The following is a 19,536-nucleotide window of genomic DNA, read 5'->3' on the forward strand; positions in this document are numbered from 1 at the left end:
CTCTACGAATGAGGTAATTTTAGTCACCGTCTACTCTTTGAAGGGTGGGAGTACGCTCTGAGACCACCTGTGGAGCTGCGGGAGGTGAGCGTTACTGCCGCCAGGCAGGCCCTTGCAGTGTGGATGAGGGTCTGGGGAAATTTGGGGGAGTTGAGGCGGCGAGTGTCTCGGTGTTTGCCTTCTCTGAAGCCGTTAGGAGCTTCTCTAGCTGTGTCTCGTCATCCTATTGTCTGTCCTTGAGCTCCCCGAGGCTTTGCGCGCCACTTTGTGCCCAGGGATCTGTGGGTCCCAATTACCCTGCACGGTTCTCGCCTCCTGTTCAGACATCGGAGCAGCAGGAACAAGCGCTGAGAATTGCCCACACTGCAGAGGTACCAGCCCGGGACCAGATTCTGCCCAGCCACCAGAGCTCGGCGCTCACCGCCAGCCCGCGCAGCCTCGGGGGCCAGGGCGGTCTCAGCCGCTCAGCTGACCTGGGGGCGGGGCCCGGGCGGCGAGAGCGAGAGCCCGGCTTCTTCCGAGGGACCTGCGCTTCCGCGGCCGCCGATCCGGGTGCAGTAGCACCCGCTCTCGATATGCGCCTCCGCCTGCTTCTCCTGCTCGCCTTGTGCGGAGCGGGCCCCACTGCCTTGGGACGCAGCCTCAGCTTGCGGGGAAGCTGGAGGATCCGCAGCGGGAACGGCTCGCTGGAGCTGCCGGGGAGGGTCCCCGGTTGCGTGCACAGCGCCCTGTTGCAGCGGGGCCTCATCCAGGTACTGTGTGCGGCCCGCCGGCCGGAACCTGCACCCGCATGCCCCTCGTGCTGAGAGGGGCCCAGGAACGGCTTGGCAAACCCCAAGCTTTAGGCTGTGTTCCTGGGTTTGGCCCTAACTTTCCCTTTGCGTCTTGTGGTCTGGGGCGGGGAAATGCTGAGGCCATTTATGTACTGTTGGCGGAGAGCACCTCTGGGGTCTGGGCTGGGTGGAGACGGACCGACCCAGTGTGGGACATCACTAATTCTGGAAGGCGGAAGTTCATACGGGGCATACAGTATTTCTGCTGGCGGTTTTCCTATTGCGATAGTTCTCCACTGTAGAGTGTATAGAAAGGACTTGTTACTGACAAAGCATAAGGCAGGGGCTTACTGCTTTACTATATGGACACTTCAGGGGACAATAGTTTTGCTAAGTGTTAGAATTGTATTCAGTAATGTCTTAGTTTTTCTCTTTCGCTTGTAGACCTCAGGGAGTCAGATTTGGGATTGATGCCACCCTCCTAGGGTGAGGAAGATGAGACATACAAATGTAAGGTTAGGATTATTAGTACTAGTGTAAAGGCTAAATAATTTTTAAGGCTGATTGGGATATGAAGAAAGATGCCATTTCCTCTCAGGGCACGTGATACGTGTGTGTGTGTCTTAACAGATGCTCCAATTTATAGACTCGTTGTGGAGGACGGTTTTCTATTTGGCTGCCTGTGTGCAGAGGTTTGCAAACAGACTTTCCCACCTTCCACTGTTTTTGTGCACTGTTCCATCAGCTGCATGTGGCTTTCCCATTCTTTAATCATTCTTGCCTGGGACAAGATGTACTTGATACATTGTCCCAGCCCCTATAACATCTCTACAAGAGTAGATCTTCTTTACTGCATTTTATGGATGATAGGGAGTCATGGAACCCAGAGAAGTTAGAGAATTTACCCAAAATCACAAAGCAACTAAGTGGCAGAAGTGGAAGTCTAGCCCAGGCTGGCCTGACTCCATTCCATAGCCTGCGTTCTCAACATTACTACCCTTACCGTGGTGTTTTGAAAAATTATGATATTCCTGTGGTTGACTATGAGGAATATCATTCACAGTTTACTTAAATGACAGGATCATCAAGTAGGGTTATGCAAAATTTCTGATCTGGTACACATTAGCTTTTTTTCAAGACATATATATCAGAAAGGAAGTGAATCTTGTAAATGACACTGACCATAGTCCAGTTTATTTTTTAAAATAACTAATTCTCAAATTTAGGTACGTTAACTACTTTTAGTTAACAAAAAGACATAGACATAGACCACATAGACATAGACCACAGCTGACCTTGGTACCCTGAGGCTTCCCTCACACATGCTTTGAGAATGCCTGTGTTTATTTTGCAGGGTCTCTCCTTGCCTCATTTTACTGAAAAATTAAGGGCAGTAAGAAATAATTAGTGGCTTTAGCAAATCAGATGATTATTCCATGTTACAAGGCTACATATTAAGAAACAGTGTTTGGTTACTAGCTAATGAGAAGGAGGTTGTCAGAGTATGAAATAACTGACTTTTCCTCATGGAAATAATTTACAGTGTTTGTTAAATATGTTCAGAAATTCTTAGAAAAACTTTAAGTTCAATAAGGTATATGTGGGTTTTAAATGGTAGCGGGATGAGAGGTTGGGGTGGCTTTTGGGGATTGCGGAACTCTGGGCCTCATCATCAGCAACATCAGTATTACTGAGTAATATGCTGCTGTTATTCCACCTGTTTCATTCCAACTTCCCTTCCTGGTGTTGGCCTCAGGAAATACTCTGTCGTTTAGAGCAGATACTGGACCCTATACTGTGTTTACACAGAGAACTTGAAACATATCGTGCCAAAGGTATTTACTTATTCATTCCCCTAATTACCTTAGAAGTATTCGGTACTTCCAACATAACAGGCACTATTCAAAGTGCCTGAAGTTGAGTGGTGAAGAAAACAAACTCTTTGTCCCAATAGGCATTCTAGTGGAGGAGATAGACAACAGACAAATTAATAGATAATATAATGGCAGGTGGTGCACGGAAAAGAAAGCCAATTAGAGGAAGTGAAGGTAGAAGGCTGGTTGGGAAGGACTGCTATTAGAATAAAGCGGTTAAAGATAGCCATTTTGATAAAGTGACTTTTAAGCAGAGATCTTTTTGATAAGTTCAGTTTTAAAAAGAAGTGGATTCCCAGCAAAGAGGGAAAAAAGCTGAGTGTGGAGAGGGGAGAGGCCTTGAGGTGGGAATGTGCTTGACAAGTTCTAGGTGGCCAGTGTGGCTGGAACCCCGTGAGAAATCACGGAAGGGAATGTATTCAAAGAGGGCATCTGTAGCAGATCATGCAGGGCTTGTAAGCCATGGGAAGCACGCTGGATTTTATTCTACATGTATCGGGAGTTTGGAGCATAGAGTTGCATGAATGGATCTGCCTGTTAGAAGGTCATTTTGGCTGTGTGAAGACCAAAATGCAACAGAATGATAGCATGGACACTGAGTAGAGGACTAGTGCCCTTAAATGGGCAGGAGATGACTTCTTGCTTGGACCAAGGTGGTAGTGGTGAAATGGTGAGAAAGCTTGTGAGAACACATTTTAAATGTAGAACCAACAGGATTTGTTCAGTTGGATTTGTCAATGGATTGGGTGTGAGGTGTGAAAGAAAGAGGAGTCAAAGAAAACTTCAGGATTTTTTGGTCTGAGCAGTTAGTTTAATAGAATTCATCTTTACTGAGAGGCTCCTTTGGCCGGCCTTTGGTGTTTCATAGGTGACCTGTCTGTGTTTCCTATACAGAATCTAAATCTTAGGTGTCTTGGAGAGCCTTTGAGCTCCCTGATAAAGGTTATCATTCATTCATTCAGCCTACTGTTATACCACACACTAAATAAAGTATGCATTATAATAAAAAAGAAATGAATAAGACTCAGTTCCTGTTTTGTAGGAGGTCACATTCTTGTGAGGCAGAAAACCTAACTAATCACCATATGATATACTAAGTGCTTAGATAAGGGGACTCTTGTAAGAACATTCTCAGCTTTCCTATGCAATTCCTCAGTGGTGCAAATTTGAAAAGCTTTTTTTTTTTTAATTTTTTAAGATTTTATTTATTTATTTGTCAGAGAGAGAGAGAGCACAAGCAGGGGGAACGGCAGGCAGAGGGAGAAGCAGGCTCCCGCCGAGCAAGGAGCTGGATGTGGGACTCGATCCCAGGACCCTGGGATCATGACCTGAGCCGAAGGCAGATGCCCAACCGACTGAGCCACCCAGGTGTCCCACATTTTTCTTTTTTTTTAGATAAAAGATTCTCAGTGTGCCAAATTAGAAAATATAGATGAGAAGAAGAAAACTTGGAAACCTGGCTTTCAGAGATAACTACCATTAAAATTTAAAAATATATCTATTCAGAACTTTTCTGTCTATACACATTTTTGATAATTATTTAAATATACAGTGTAACAAGGGGCGCCTAACTGGCTCAGTCGGTGGAGCCCGGGACTCTTGATCTCAGGGTCGTGAGCTCGATCCCCATGTTGGGTGTAGAGATTAAATATACAGTGTAACAAAATTTTTATATAGAATATTTTTGATGGTTTTACATATGATAAACATATTTCTACAAACCATGTTTAAGGGCTCTTTTTGATTTCATTGTATATATTTGCTATCATATGATCAATCACTTACTGTTGGATAGTTATCTGACTTGATTTTTTCTATTCTTTGATAAAGATCCTCTTGACTAAATTTTATTTAGCGTATATCCTTATTTTCTTAGACATTTCTTAGAAGTGCAATTGCTGATTAAAAGGGTATGCACTTTTTTAGCCTTTTAATATGTACTTACGAGTTTTTCTCAATAAAAACTGTAACTGTTTTACATTCCCATCATCATTTTATCAGAGTGCTCATTTTAGGTGCTAGATTTGGACGTTATTCTATTTATTTAGTTTTTAAAAAGATTTATTTATTTATTTTAGAGAGAGAATGCAGGCGCATGTGAGTGGAGGGAGGGGCAGAGGGAGAGGGAAAGAGAGAATCTCAAGCAGACTCCCCGCTGAGTAGGGAGCCTTGGTTGGGGGCGGGGGTGCTCAATCCCAAAACCCTGAGATCATGACCTGAGCCAAAATCTAGAGTGGGACACTCAACTGACTGAGCCACCCAGGTGCCCCATTTGGACATTATTATTATTATTATTTTTTAAGATTTTATTTATTTATTTGACAGAGAGAGATAGAGCAGGAACACAAGCAGGGGAAGTGGGAGAGGGAGAAGCGGGCTTCCCGCCTCAGCAGGGTGCCCGATGCAGGGCTCGATCCCAGGACCCTGGGATCATGACCTGAACCGAAGGCAGACGCCCAACGACTGAGCCACCCAGGCTCCCCTGGACATTATTTAAAAAAGCAAAACTAAACACAATTTATAGTGAGGTTGAACATCTTTTATGTGTTTATTTCATGTTTATTGGTGATTTGGGGTTATTTACTCATGTTTTTTATTTTTCTGTTGGCTATTCATCTTTTAAAATACAGATTTGTTAGACCTCTTGTTATATATTTTCAAAATGTCTCTTTTGTTAATGATTTATTTTGTCATATAGCTGTTTTAAAGTTTTATATATTGAAAATCTTGTAAGGTTTTTTCCTTTTATGATTGTTTCTGTCTTCGATATTATACTTCAGAAGTAATTCCCTCTTTCCCAATTAAATAAATATTTACAATTGTTTCCCTTTTTTAGTATCTTTATAATTCCCTTACATGTTTAAAATATTGATCCATTTGAGTTTTTCAAATGGTTGGTTTTTATATCCCATAATTTAACAATTTCTCTTTTGTTCACTGATATAAAACATTACTTTTTCATGTATGAAATTCTCATATACTGATAATTTTCTTATTCCCTCTCTTAAAATTATTTTTTAAGGAATTATAAATGTTTAATGCTTCTTGAACAAAAAATTGATGCACAAAAATATAAAATATAAAGAACCAGGGAAAAACAATAAAAAGCATACTACAAAGCAGAAGTAACCACTGTATAATTTTTTATGTGCATCTTTCCAGATTTTTCTATATACATTTTTCTATATACATTCTATATACATTTTTCTATATTTCTATATACAAATACAATAATATGAAATCAATTCCTGGGGCGCCTGGGTGGCTCAGTTGGTTAAGCGACTGCCTTTGGCTCAGGTCATGATCTTGGAGTCCCGGGATCGAGTCCCGCATCGGACTCCCTGCTCAGCGGGGAGTCTGCTTCTCCCTCTGACCCTCCTCCCTCTCATGCTCTCTGTCCTTCATTCTCTCTCTCTCAAATAAATAAATAAAATTAAAAAAAAAAAAAGAAATCAATTCCTGAAATGGTTTTGTAAGTACTTCTTCATTTAAAATATATGGTGAACATATTTCTGTATCTATGTGTCTATAAGTATAGATCTAGAATAATTTTTAATAACTACATAGACTCCATTATGAAGATGTGTTCATATTTGAAATCTACACTTAAAAATAGAAGAGACTATATTATAAATATATGAATATACACATATACTAAAAAATGGTAGGCACCAAATGCTTAGGACTTTTTCTCTTAAGTTTATGATTGTCTTATATCCTTCTTATGTAATTGGGACAAATGATCAGAGAAGACTTTTTAGATGTGTAAATTTGTAAAATATAAATGTTAAGATTATATCATGGTAGCTATACATGTGATTAATAAGTTAGTCTTAATCATTCTGTCCTAGGAGCTGTCATTCTGCCCTATGAGCCACGAGTCTGTCAATGGAGGCACTAATCTGCCGATTATCACTCATCAATAAATTCTAATAAAATATGTGCATCAGTGTGGATAAATGTGTATTTTTGAACTCTTGAAGTAGCCAAGAGGCAATTGTCATGTAGATATACTTTTAAAACTTTTTGTTATGGTAAATTTCAAACAAATACCAAAAAAAGTAGCAAGTGAACTCCCATTTACCCACCACCCTGCCTTCAATATAGTTCATTTTATTTCTTCCTCCATTCACTATGCACCCCCCCTTATTTTAAAGCAGTCCTAGACATCACATCATTTCATCCTCAAACATTTCACTATGGATCTCTAAGTATAATACCATTATCACCCATTTGAATATTTTTGTTGTGTTTCAGAGGAGGAAGTCTCATGATTATGGTCCAAAATGACCAAATATAAATTTATCCTTAAATAGAAGGTACTTTTTCTGGTGTCTGTACTCACCTTCTATGAAAGACTTAAAAATGGAATATTTGATTTTATTTGATCATTTTATGATGCAAAATGATCTCAAAAGCTTCTAGGAAAGGAGTCATTTAAAGGTCTGGATGTTTGGGGCGCCTGGGTGGCTCAGTTGGTTAAGCCACTGCCTTCGGCTCAGGTCATGATCCTGGAGTCCCTGGATCGAGTCCCGCATCGGGCTCCTTGCTCAGCGGGGAGCCTGCTTCTCCCTCTGACCCTCCCCCCTCTCATGCTCTCTCTATCTCATTCTCTCTCTCAAATAAATAAATAAAATCTTAAAAAAAAAAAAGGTCTGAATGTTTTCTAAAAGTTTGACTGCTTAAACGATGTGTGACATTAAGGAGATAAATTAGTTTAGGACTCTATTTGAAGTTTAAGTTTGAGCAGAAACAGTCATTCAGTTTTGAGGAAGAGAGAACCCTGAGGTTTTTAAGCCTTCTTTAAAAAAAAAAAAAAGATAGCTTTAGAAAATCCTGATCCTTAAACCTGGACATAATGCTTCTTCGTTTGATGCCTTGTGGGGTGTGTTTGCTTGTGAAGAGGATTTGCTTCTCATGGCCCAACACTGGGAATCAAAGGAACATCTGAGAGTTGAATTTTTAGGTAAGGGCTGGTTGGTCTTTATCACATGTAAGTGTACATAGTCAACCTAGGCTATGAGACTCATCTTCATGTAATAATGATTTAATGTCCTCCATGTGCATTGCACTATCCTTGACCCTCTCAGGTGCACCTGATCTTACAATTCCCACCACAAGGTTATCATTTCTTACACTGACTGAGGCTCAGAGAAGTTATGGCCTAAGATCATTGCATCTATTAAACGGTGGGACAAGGATTCAACCAACATCTTTTCACATCCCATATTGCCTGTTGGCAAGAATAAATAGTAAGCAAAGAGAACAATTACTGTTTTAATTTAAAGATGTCTAGTGAAAACAGTGACGAGCACAATATACTGTTCAAAATATACCACCAAAAGCATCCCATTTGCTAAAAGTTCTTGATAAATGCAAGCAGGTCCTGAGGGTCAGTCCACACATCCCTTCTTCTCTGTGTTCCGTCTCTTGGAAGTTTCTTAGTTTCTGCCGTTTGTGCGAGAACTGCGTGGCTCTGTGCCAGAATTGCTCCACTGCCTTAATCTCTAACTCTGTCCTCTCCTGATTTGTGGCTGGAAATTCTGCTCCACTCTTCCACCTGAATGTCTTCATGGAGTATTGAAACTCAATATATCCAAATGCCTCTTCTCTCAATTCTCCCAAATCCTTAGTTTCTCTTCTTTTATCCATTTTTTTAAGGAAGCATTTATTTGAGGTTTAACATGAAATCATGCAAATAAAATTTGTATAAACCCAAATCCACATCGAGTCATAACACAGATAGCAAAAGACAAAGTAAAAACAAAGAAAACTAACTGGCGGCTATATACAGTTGGACACAGTTGTGTCTTGCACACTAGAAAGTCTTTTACAAAATAATCATCTTAGATCAACAGAAGCCCAGTCTTCAATGTCGTCCTGCAAGATGGGTTAACTTTAGCAATCTCCTCCGGTTTTCTCCAACATCCTCCTTTAGTATGGCTGGTAATTGTTTTGGTGATTGCCACCCCCTCGAGACGCCTTGCCATAAGTGCTCTGTTGGCCACTGTAGTCTGCGTATCCCTAGTTCCCATAGTTACACCCACTATAATCATAGCCGCCATAGCCACTATAGTTTTGATCACCACCATAAGCACGACTGTAATTTCCATATCCTTGATCATAATAGTTATTAAATCCGTGGTTCCAGTTTTGGCCCTGACCTCGTCCACGACCCCTAGTACCACCTCGTCCACCAGCTGCAGCACCTCTTCCTCCTTTTTGTTGTTGCTGTTGCTGCCCGTATACCTCTTTGGGTTGTGCAACTTTGATTTCACACTTTCCAGAACCAATCTGATGATATCTGCTTTCTAACAATTTCTTTACTGGCTCTTCGTCTGTATATGTCATACAGATAAAACAAAATCCTCTTCTTTCATTTGTTTTTGTATCCATGGGAAGTTCAATATTTTCAATCTCTCCAAAGGCTCCAAAATAGTCTTTAATTTGTTCTTCAGCAGTATCTGGGCTCAATCCACCCACAAAAAACCTTTTTGGGGGGTTCTTTCCCTTTTAAAGCTTTGGCCCTTTTGGGGTCTATCAATTTGCCATCCAATTTGTGTTCTTTCAGTTCCCAAACCTTATCAACACTAGCAGCGTCTCTGAAAAGCACAAATCCAAATCCTCTTGATCTTCCAGTCACTGTTTTAATTGTGCAGTCTACAACTTCCCCAAATCGAGACAAATATACAGTCCGATCTTCCTTGCTTGTATCCCAGCTCAAACCTCCAATGAACACTTTCCCGTCATCCTGCTGACTCTTGCTCGCCTTGATCTTGGATCCCTCCGCGACTTCCTCTCCGTTGCCGTACTCGTTCATGGCCTCCACGGTGGCGGAGTTGTCGGCCGGGGGGGGCTGGCGCGTAGTGTGGCTCGCGGCAGCGGCCGCGGCCGAGCGTTGTATGGAGCTGGACTTAAAATGGCGGCGGAAGAGCCTTTTATCCATTTCTAATAAAAGCACCAACATTTTCTCAGTGAAGGAGGCCTGGAATTTTGATGCCATTTTTGTTTCTTCTCACTCAAGTAGTATGTTGCTACTTGTTGGATTTTGTAGGTCCAACCTACAACATCGTATAACCGTTCCTGCCTAGTCATTTGTACTGCTATCAACCTAGCTTATTGTTTTCTTTTTAAAAAAGAGGTCAACTAATTTTAATGACTTTTAGAAATAGGTAAAGGATATACAGTTGATCCTCAAACTGTGTGGGTCCACTTACACTCGGGTTTTTTTCAGTAAATACAGTACTGTAAACGTATTTTCTCTTCCTTGTGATTTTCTTAGTAACATTCTCATTTCTCTAGCTTACTTTATTGTAGGAATGCAGTATATAATACATAGACAAAGTCTGTTAATTGACTGTTTATGTTATTGGTAAGGTTTCTGGTCAGTAGTAGGCTATTAGTGGTTAATTTTGAGGAGTCAAAAGTTAATAAGCAGATTTTTGACTGCATGGGGTTTAGGAACACCATATTGTTAACTGTACCCCCAAGGGTTAATTGTAATGATTAAAAAAAAAAAACTTAAAGGTGGGATACGTAATGAAAGCAAGTATCCTTGCATCCCTGTCTCCTAGTTTTCTAGTTCCCTTCCACAGAAACAACCACTGTTAACCAGATTCTTGTGTATATTCATGTATCTTGTGATATGTCTATATACATAATAGATTTATCTACATTTCTCTCCACAGATGATCACATTCTATGTATATTGTTTGGTACTGACTTTTTTCTTTAACTTGACATATCCTAGAAGTCATTTCAGATCAGTACCTATAACAGTTAACGATAGCTATCATTTGTTGAATGCTTGCTATACACAATGAATAGTTCTAAGCACTCTCCACATGTTACCTCTTGGAATTTTCATACTGATCCTGGGAGGTACTATTATTATCCCTGTTCTAGAACTGAGAAAACAGAAGTATAAAGGTGTTACATGAGCTTCCCAGGATCCCACGGGTATTAGGGCTGAGCTGGGACTTGAACTCATGCAAACAAGGTTGCTCCCCACTGCTGCTCTTACCTGTCAGCTCCCCCGCCCCCCAGCTCAAGCTTCATCTCAGAGGCAGGAATTATGGCTGTGGATCTGTTCAACTGTCCAACCTTGCTCCCTGAGCAAGTGTGATCAGTGGCTCCTCTGACCCTTCATGTCAGTCAAGAATCTCTCTCCGGGCATTTATGCTAATCTTTCATGAGTTCTAGCCTGGCGCTGTGGAGTGGGCTAAGAAAAGCATCTTGTTTCTCCTTTTAAATTCTCTTTGGTCAGAAAACAAGGAGTTTCCTTAACTTGCAACCCCTTTTTACCTAGAGCTGTGGTAGACATGAAGCAATATTTACTAGTTTAAGGATTTTAGGCAAAAATGATGTTAGGGCCAACCAAAATGTTTTGACTCATGAACTTGAGTTCTTGTACCTGTGCATCTTCTGAAGTAAGAATCGTAGCTGAAGCTCCTTTGGGCGATAGACAAACTGAGGTTTGGAGAGTGCAGCTTCTTCGGAATGGAACACATAAATACCCTTATGTAGGTTAGAGGAGCTTAGGTTCCTATGAACATTTTTTTCTTCTTTTTACTATATAGTATCCAATACATGGAAAGTTATATGCCCATGTGTGTTTGTGATTTTTAAAGTCTAATAAATAAGTGAATACCCATGCACCTGCCATCAAGTTTTTGAGCCTGCACATAGCTAACATTGTTGCAATCACCTTGCCTCTTCCAGTCCTATCATCTACCTCCCCCTAAGGTAACTACTATCCTGAATTACCATTTTATTGCTTTTTACAAATTAAGTTTTTACCAAATATCTGTATATCTTAATATATTGTTTACTCAATATATTGTTTTCTTTTGCTCATTTTTAAATAAATGTTTTCTTAAACTTTATTTTTTTGCCTAAGGGTCCAAGAAAATATCTATGTATGAAACAGTTGCAAAGACTTCCTTTTCTCTGTTTAACTCCATTTGAAGTAATCATGTCTGGGATAGAATCAGTCATTGGATTGAAGCAGAATTGGGGAGTGGAAAAGCTATACCTGGTTAAGGAATTTATCTATAAGCAGTTATAACAGATGAAGTTCAGAAGCTTACAGAGAAAAACGAGACTGATAATGTCATTTGTATGGTGTAATGCCACATAGTTTGTTGATAGACAGGAAGCATGGTAAATGCCAATTATAAATAACTAGCACAGGCTTTATATAGCATGTTTATCTCCTGGTTCCTGCTTAGTAGAAGCACTGACATTGTAACTATTGGTGGTTTTTGTTAATGGCAGTATTAGGTAATGATTGAGCGTGTGGACTCTGGAGCCAGATGTCCTGGGGTGAATCAGTGCTCCAGCACTTCATTTAACTTTAAGCTTTGGACTGTTTGCTACTAAATGGAAATGATGATAATACCTCTCCCCTTGGGTCAGGTGATCATCTGGTGTAAAACTGTTAAGTGTGTGTGGCAGGAGGCACTGTGGGATAGTTGAAAGAATGCAGACCTTGGTGTTAGACTGAGTTGGTTTAGTTCCTGGATGTACTGCTTAGTTGTGGGACGTCAGGAGTGAAATCTTTTGGAGCTCTAGTTTCTTCCTCTGTAAATGGTATTTACTGCATATGTTTCTTATGAAGGTAAGAGTATGTGAGTACCTATCTTGGACAACAAATGATACTTCTATTGTTTTTTAGGGCTCATGGGTTTGCTTAACAACTCAGTGACTTACATGATATCTTAGTCATCAGGTGTAACACTGAACTGCTGTTAGCTTTACTTAATTCATTTTTTGTTTGTTTTCAGTTTTCAATTTTTTAATCAGTGCTGTGAAGGACATCCTAAATACTAAATGAGACACAACAGAATATTTTTTTCTTCCAGTATTAAAACAAAATGACATTAACAGATATTTTAAAGAAACTTCTATGTAATCAGGGTGGTGACCTTGAATAAAAAAAAAACAAACCTCTAATCATGTTCTTGATGTCTTATGATTTTATTTGGAAATTCCTTCCCACTCATGATAAACATTGTATACAGGCTTCTAAAATGTTCCTTAAATGCCCATTTTTTTTTTTTTTTTTTTTTTTTTGCCAGAACCAATAATTCTGAGAGCCCAAACTAAAAACGTGGTAAAAGGAAAAATATCAGACCCTACAAATGTCCCAGGATTTGTCTTTAAATGGGAGAAAAATTTTAAAAAACACATGGAGCTTTCTAAAATGTCTTTAACAAGCTACCTTGGGAGTTCAGTTCAAAAATAGAAGTTGATGCACTAAAACAGATGTTTCAGTGTAGCTTTAAAAATCTTTGTATAAGTACAGCCATGTGGAAGGATGATCCTGGATCAGAAGTTTTATTCCTGTGTATCTACATTAGGTACACATGCCTCATCTCCATTGTCAAAATTGTCTCTGTTATTTCCTCCAGTGTAGAGGTCATAAGCACTCTGGCCTTCCATATCCATATCCTCCAGGTCATTGTGTCTGCCACTCCCATAGCCCTGGTCCCTACCACCTCTAGACTAGCTGCAACCTTGCCCCTGGGCCCCAAAGGCACCCCCTGTAGTTCCCCTGGCCGACTTGCCAGAGTGATCCATGTGGATCATGACCATCCAGGGACTCTCCATTCATGGCTCTTGTGGCATCTGAGACATGCTCTGGTTTGGTGAAGGTGATGAAATTAAAACCCCAGGATTGCTGAGTCTCACAAGTCCTTGACAACAACCACCTCAGAAATAGGACCAGGGCTGCCAAAGTGGGTCTTCCAGTCTGCTTATTGGTGTTGAAGTTGAGCCCTCTCACAAAAATCTTCCCTTCTTCAGAAGACATGGCAGTGAGTTTGAGTACTGCAAATTAAGCGGAAGGACCAGAAGAACAGCTATCATCGAGGAGCAGAGAGACTGGGCTGTTAGCTTTAAATAGGACTCAGTATTTTAATATGAGCAAAGGGGGTCAGACCAGTCTGGAATTAAATTAAGTTGGTTGCTTAGCATTTGGAATAGTTATTATAAATGTAATCTAAGGTTCTGCAGTCTTTATTTTAGGGGGTAAGATATTTTCCCTTAGAGGAAATTTTTTTTTAGTAAAGTCTATCTTTTGGAGTAATTTTAGGTTCACAGCAAAATTGAATGAAAAATACAAACGTTTCCATATACACCCGCCTACACACACACATGCACAGCCTCCCCATTATCAACATCCCTCCACCAGAGTGGTACATTTGTTATCATCAGTGAACCTACACTGACACATCCTTATCACCCAAAGTATATAATTTATAATAGAGTTCATTCTTGGTGTTATATATTCTGTGGCTTTTGACAAATATATTATATGTATTTACCATTATAGTATCATTTAGTGGAGTTTCACTGACTTCAAAATCTTCTGTGCTCTGCCGATTCACCCCCTCTCCCTTAATCCCTGGCAACGACTGATCTTTTTTTTTTTTTTTTAAGATTTACTTATTTATTAGAGAGAGAGAGATTGAAGGGGGGAGGGGCAGAGAGAGAGGAAGAGGGAGAGAATCTCAAGGAGAATCCCCGCTGCATGTAGAGCTCAGTGGGGCTTGATCTCACAACCCTGAGATCATGACCTGTGCCAAAACCAAGAGCCACCAACTGAGCCACCAGGTGCCCTGGCAACCACTGATCTTTTTAGAGTTAACATGGTTTTGCCTTCTCCAGAAGATCATGTAGTTGGAGTCACATAGTATGTAGCCTTTTCAGATTGGCTTCTTTCAAGTAAAAGAAAAATTTTAACCTCTACATTTTATTTGTCTAGAAAAAATATATCTGAGAAGCTTGCCCTCTTGAACTCAACAAGCAGCTTCCTTCAAGGGGCTGGGAGGCAGGAAGGGGACTTGTGCCCCGCAAGCCGGATCATCATCCAACCCCACGGCTTAGCAGGATGACATGTTGCAACTGCATTAGCCTTCACACCTTCCTTTTCATGATATTTTTAACTGTATTGGAGTAAGTCCACAGTATAGAGTTATAAATAAGGCTGGGTGGAGACACATGGACAGGCTAATAATTAGGTACTTCTTTAAACCTGTGTCCTTAAATATTTATTCCATGCTTATTCATTGGAGATGCTGAGTCCTGTGTGTGTGGGAAGAGCAGAAAAGGAAACAAGTTGGCTGGGCCTGGCACATCCCACTTAGCAGACTGAAACCTCACTGTTAATCACCCTTAAAAGTCAGTTTGGTGATTATCAGTTGTTACTAAATCTCATTAACTATACCCTTCCCTAGTAGCTTATTAAAATATTTCTTCCAGGGGTGTCTGGCTGGATTAGTTGATAGAGCATGTAACTCTTGATCTTGGGGTTGTGAGTTCGAGCCCCACATTGGGTGTAGAGATTACTTAAAAATAAATTAAATCTTAAAAATAAAATAGAATATTTCTTCTAGTCAGGAGCAATTTCTGACAGATACCATTCTTTCCATCTTGGTATACACCCAGCCATGTTGTAGTGCCTCTTACTGACTTGTGCTCTGAGCAAGTGCCCAACTGGCCATTGCCAACCTAACTTGGTCATCGGTGGAAGTTAGACAAAGTTGGCTTTTCCTTCTCCATCTGGAGATGCAGTCCCTGAGGAAATACCCCTTGGCCCCAGTTGGAGAGGACTGCACTGTTTCCCTCTGTGTAGCTGTGATGTTGTTCACAGAAAGATGGACCAAAAAGCTTCACTTACCACTTTCTTTTCTGTGTCCGCATCTGGAAGGTAAAGCATGGAAGATGGGTAGCAGAAGAAAGAGCTCTAAGTATTATGAAAGGAAGGACCTGGGGCTGGTCACTCAGTGAGAACAGCATCTGTGAATACCCAGCAGGCCTGTTGCCTGGGGCAGAGATTGGCAACCATTTTCAGTGAAGGCCTGGGCACTATTTTAGGCATAATGGGTCATATGGCCTCTCTTATACTTACTCAACTCTGCTATTGTAGCATGAAAGCTGCCATATATGATTTGTAAAGAATGGGCATGACTGTGTTCCAGTAAAGCTTTATTTATTGACACGTGTCCATTCTTAGCTCACTGGCCACACAGAAACAGGCAGGGAGCTGCATGTGGCCCATGGGTTGTAGTTTGCTGACCTGGTCTAGGATAATATAGGCGACCTGAAGTTTGTCAGTTTGATGGTATCTGCGCTGCTTGTGTATTCTCTGTAGAGGTCCTTTTTGTGCTCACGTAGTAAAGCTTGGTGAAAAATAACTTTGGAAGTGCTAGGTGAATCCAAGGAGTGGGAGTTCTGCTGATGTTTGGGTAGGAGAGGAGAACCAGTCCCCCTTAGGCCAGTTGGGATAGTGGCAGCAATAAGCACGATGAGAATAAAAGGGCTATAAGAGTGAGGGCCACTTGGGTGGCTCAGTAGTTTAAGCATCTCCCTTGGCTCAAGTCATGATTTCAGGGTCCTGGGATGGGGCTCCTGCGGGCTCCCTGCTCAGTGGGGAGCCTGCTTCTCCCTCTCCCTCTGCCACTCCCCCTGCTTGTGCTCTGTCGCATGCTCTCTCTCTCTCTGTCAAATAAATAAATAAATAAATAAATAAATAAATAAATAAATAATCTTTTTTAAAAAAGGAAAAGACTGAGAGCCACACACCAGAAGTTCTGACTTTTGTTCTCTGCTAATACCTCAGAGGTTCTCTGTTTGGTTTGAACAAGGGCAGGTAATTTTCATTTCCATACATGTTCTTATTGATAATGAAACTATGTTATTTCTATCTCAAAGCTCTTTCATTGAGGAATTTTGTTGGACTTTTTAAAAAAACATTTTTTAGTATTTTTTAGTTATCTGAATGCTATGTTAACTTTCTTGGAAGTTAAACAGATGGAGCTTTAGCCTTGAGGATGGGATGTGCCAGCATATGAAATGCTTATACTCCTAGGCCAAGAATTCATTAATTTTTAGGTGACAAATAGTTATTGTTAATATTTTTTTTCATTTTATTTCATTTATTTATTTTTGCATAATCATCTACCATAATTTTTATCAACAGGATCCTTACTACAGATTTAATGACCTTAACTACAGATGGATCTCCCTGGATAACTGGACTTATAGCAAGAAATTTAAAATCCCCTTTAACATTAGGTACGTTTGTGTGTATATCTGTATCTACATCGGTATTTATTTAGTTATTATTATTGATCTTCTTTTTCTTTCTCTGCAATAATCTTTTGTTTGTTTAGGTTGCATGACAGAGAGTTGTGAGACTAAAGCCTTGTCTGATAAAAGTGAATATTTGATTTATGTTTTGATTTGTATATAAGAATGGTGCCACTGATCATCAGTCATGAAATTAGGTCTTACTCAGTCATTCTTCCATGGGTTAGAATGGAGTCACCTACACCTAGTCAATTCTCTTATTTCCATTTCCTTCTCTCTGCCCCCCACCCCATAATCAATAGAGTGTGTGTATTTATAATTTGTCAAGTAGGATCTGAGATATATCATTTGTTCCATGTGGTGTTAACCAGCCATCGAAGCCATGGCATTGGCCTTCTATTATGTCATGAAGCCATGAGGAAAAGCATAGTTCAGTTTCAGTAATGTTCCATGTAGCAGAAAGTCACCCAGTTATATCTACCACCATTATTGCTAAATAAAAAAATCTTCTGTCCCTTTTGTATGACTTTGTTTTGGGCGGGGGGTAATTATTTACTAGCCTCTTGAAAGAGAAATAAATCCAGAATGTGGTGCTCAACATCGCAACATTGCTGTGCTCCAGGCTCCTATTTCCAGATAATACTTAAAATATCTCTGTAAAGGGTTCTCTTTCATCTTGAACTCAGCATATCCAAAATTTAAACAATTGACTTTCCCACTTAAAGCTTACTTTCTATTGTAACAGTCTTATTGTTTCTCTTAATGTAACACCATTTTGCTGATCTTCTATGCCTAAGGTGTTTTTGGCTTATACTGTCTTTTCTTCATCTCTGTATGTGGTCTGAGTCTGAGTCCTGTTAATTTCTGCCTATCATTTTTCTTGATTCAGCCCCTTTCTCCTCATTCCCAGTTTCCACATTTGCCTAGGCCTTTGTTAGTGAGTGCCTGCAATTAGGCCAAAGCTGCATAATTAAATTTCTTGCTTTGTCTTTTTATCCCATACACAAGTATATGGAAACATTAGACTCATCTTCCCCAAATAGTAGATTCATCTTCCCCAAATTTTGGTTTTGCCATGATGTTCTTGCTCAAGAATGACAGTGTCAGGACACCTGGGTGGCTCAGTCGGTTAAGCATCTGACTCTTAGTTTCAGCTTAAATCCTGATCTCTGGGTCTTGAAATTAAGCCCCACATCACCTCATGCTCCACCCCCAGTGGGAGAATCTGCGCAAGATTCTCCCTCTCTCTCTCAAGTAAGTAAATAAATAAAATCTTAAAAAAAGAAGAATGACAGTGTCTTCCTTTCTTTTTTTTTTAAGGTTTATTTATTTATTTTAGGGGAAGAGAGAGAGCATGAGAGAGAGCATGAGCAGGGGGAAGGGCAAAGGGACAGGGAGAGAATCTCAAACAGACTCCCAGCCCAGTGGGAGCCTGAGGTTGGCTCAGTGGGGTGCGGGTGGGTGTTGGGGGCCCTCAGTCCTACAACCCTGAGATCATGACTTGAGCTGAAATCAAGAGTTGGATGCTTAACCAACGGAGTCACCCAGGCGCCCTGACAATGTCTTCCTTTTAATTGGCAAAACCAGTTTAATCTTCTCTGCTTGTCTATGAAAATACTGCTTAATCTTGCCTATTCCTGTCCCACTTCCTGTGTCCCATCTTGCCCTGTGGACTTGACCAGATTCCTCCCTTTAGCTCTTTAGCACAACCTCTGCACCTGAAACTAGTCTGTTATCTTTTATTTTATTTTATTTCATTTTATTTTATTTATTTATTTGACAGAAAGAGAGAGAGCATGAGCGGGGGGTAGGAATAAGGGGAAGGGGAGAAGCAGACTCCCCGCTGAGCAGGAAGCCCAATGCGGGGCTCGATTCCAGGACCCCCAGGATCATGACCTGAGCTGAAGGCAGAGGCCCAACTGAATGAACCATCCAGGTGCCCACTAGCCTGTTATCTTAATGTATTGATGCTGTTAGCACTTCCTTATTTTTAATTTGCTCTTCCTTGAGGGGTCTACCTTATACTTAGACATTTCTTTTTTTTTTTTTAATTTTTTTAAAGGTCTTATTTATTTATTTGACAGAGACAGAGAGAGAGCACAAGCAGGGGGAGCAGCAGACCGAGGGAGAGAGAGAAGCAGGCCCTCCGCTGAGCAGGGAGCCCAATGCAGGGCTCGATCCCAGGACCCTGAGATCATGACTGAAGGCAGATGCTTAACTGGCACCGCTACCTAGACATTTCTACTCATTAAAAAAAAAAAAACTTTATTGAGACCTAATTCGCACGCCATACAATTCACCCTTTTATAGTAGACAATTCAGTAGTTTTTTATTGTTGTTAGAATAAAATATGGAATGCTTCACAAATGTGCATGTCATCCTTGCGCAGGGGCCATGCTAATCTTCTCTGCATCATTCCGGTTTTAGTATATGTGCTGCGTAAGCGAGCACTACAAATCAGTAGTTTTTAGTATATTCAAAGAGTTGCGCCATCCCTATCCTCACTTCAGAGAGAAAGCCCATACCCATTAGCAGTCATTCCCCATTCTCAGCATCCCCATTCCCTCATCCCTATCCCGGCACTAGGCAACCACTGACTCCTTTTCTATGGATTTACCTCTTCTGGGCATCTCACATAAATGGAACCATACAATATTGTGGTCCTTTGTGACTGGCTTCTTTCACTTAGCATAATAATGTTTTCAAAGTTCATCCATGTTGTCACATTCACCAGGACTTCATTTCTTTTTATTGCTAAATAGTATCTTATTGCATGGATATACCACATTATATTT

General features: G+C 40.5%; 1 protein-coding gene, 1 non-coding gene and 1 pseudogene across 2 annotated transcripts in view; 1 reads left to right on the forward strand and 2 right to left on the reverse strand.

The window, feature by feature from the left end:
• The first annotated feature begins 565 nt into the window (after positions 1 to 565).
• Positions 566 to 19,536, forward strand: part of MANBA (mannosidase beta) — a 111,170-nt gene continuing 92,199 nt past the window's right edge. Inside the window, exons 1-2 of the mRNA XM_021680372.1 lie at positions 566 to 752; positions 16,632 to 16,726. Coding sequence (XP_021536047.1) covers positions 576 to 752; positions 16,632 to 16,726 — 272 coding nt within the window. The 5' untranslated portion in view covers positions 566 to 575. The remainder of the gene's footprint in view (positions 753 to 16,631; positions 16,727 to 19,536) is intronic.
• LOC110572082 lies at positions 8,555 to 9,650 on the reverse strand (annotated as a pseudogene).
• On the reverse strand, positions 19,086 to 19,192 carry LOC123324138. Its single transcript, XR_006539631.1, has one exon. It is a non-coding gene; the product is annotated as a U6 spliceosomal RNA (small nuclear RNA).

Source organism: Neomonachus schauinslandi, chromosome 2 (assembly GCF_002201575.2).
Source record: "Neomonachus schauinslandi chromosome 2, ASM220157v2, whole genome shotgun sequence".
Lineage (NCBI taxonomy): Eukaryota > Metazoa > Chordata > Mammalia > Carnivora > Phocidae > Neomonachus > Neomonachus schauinslandi.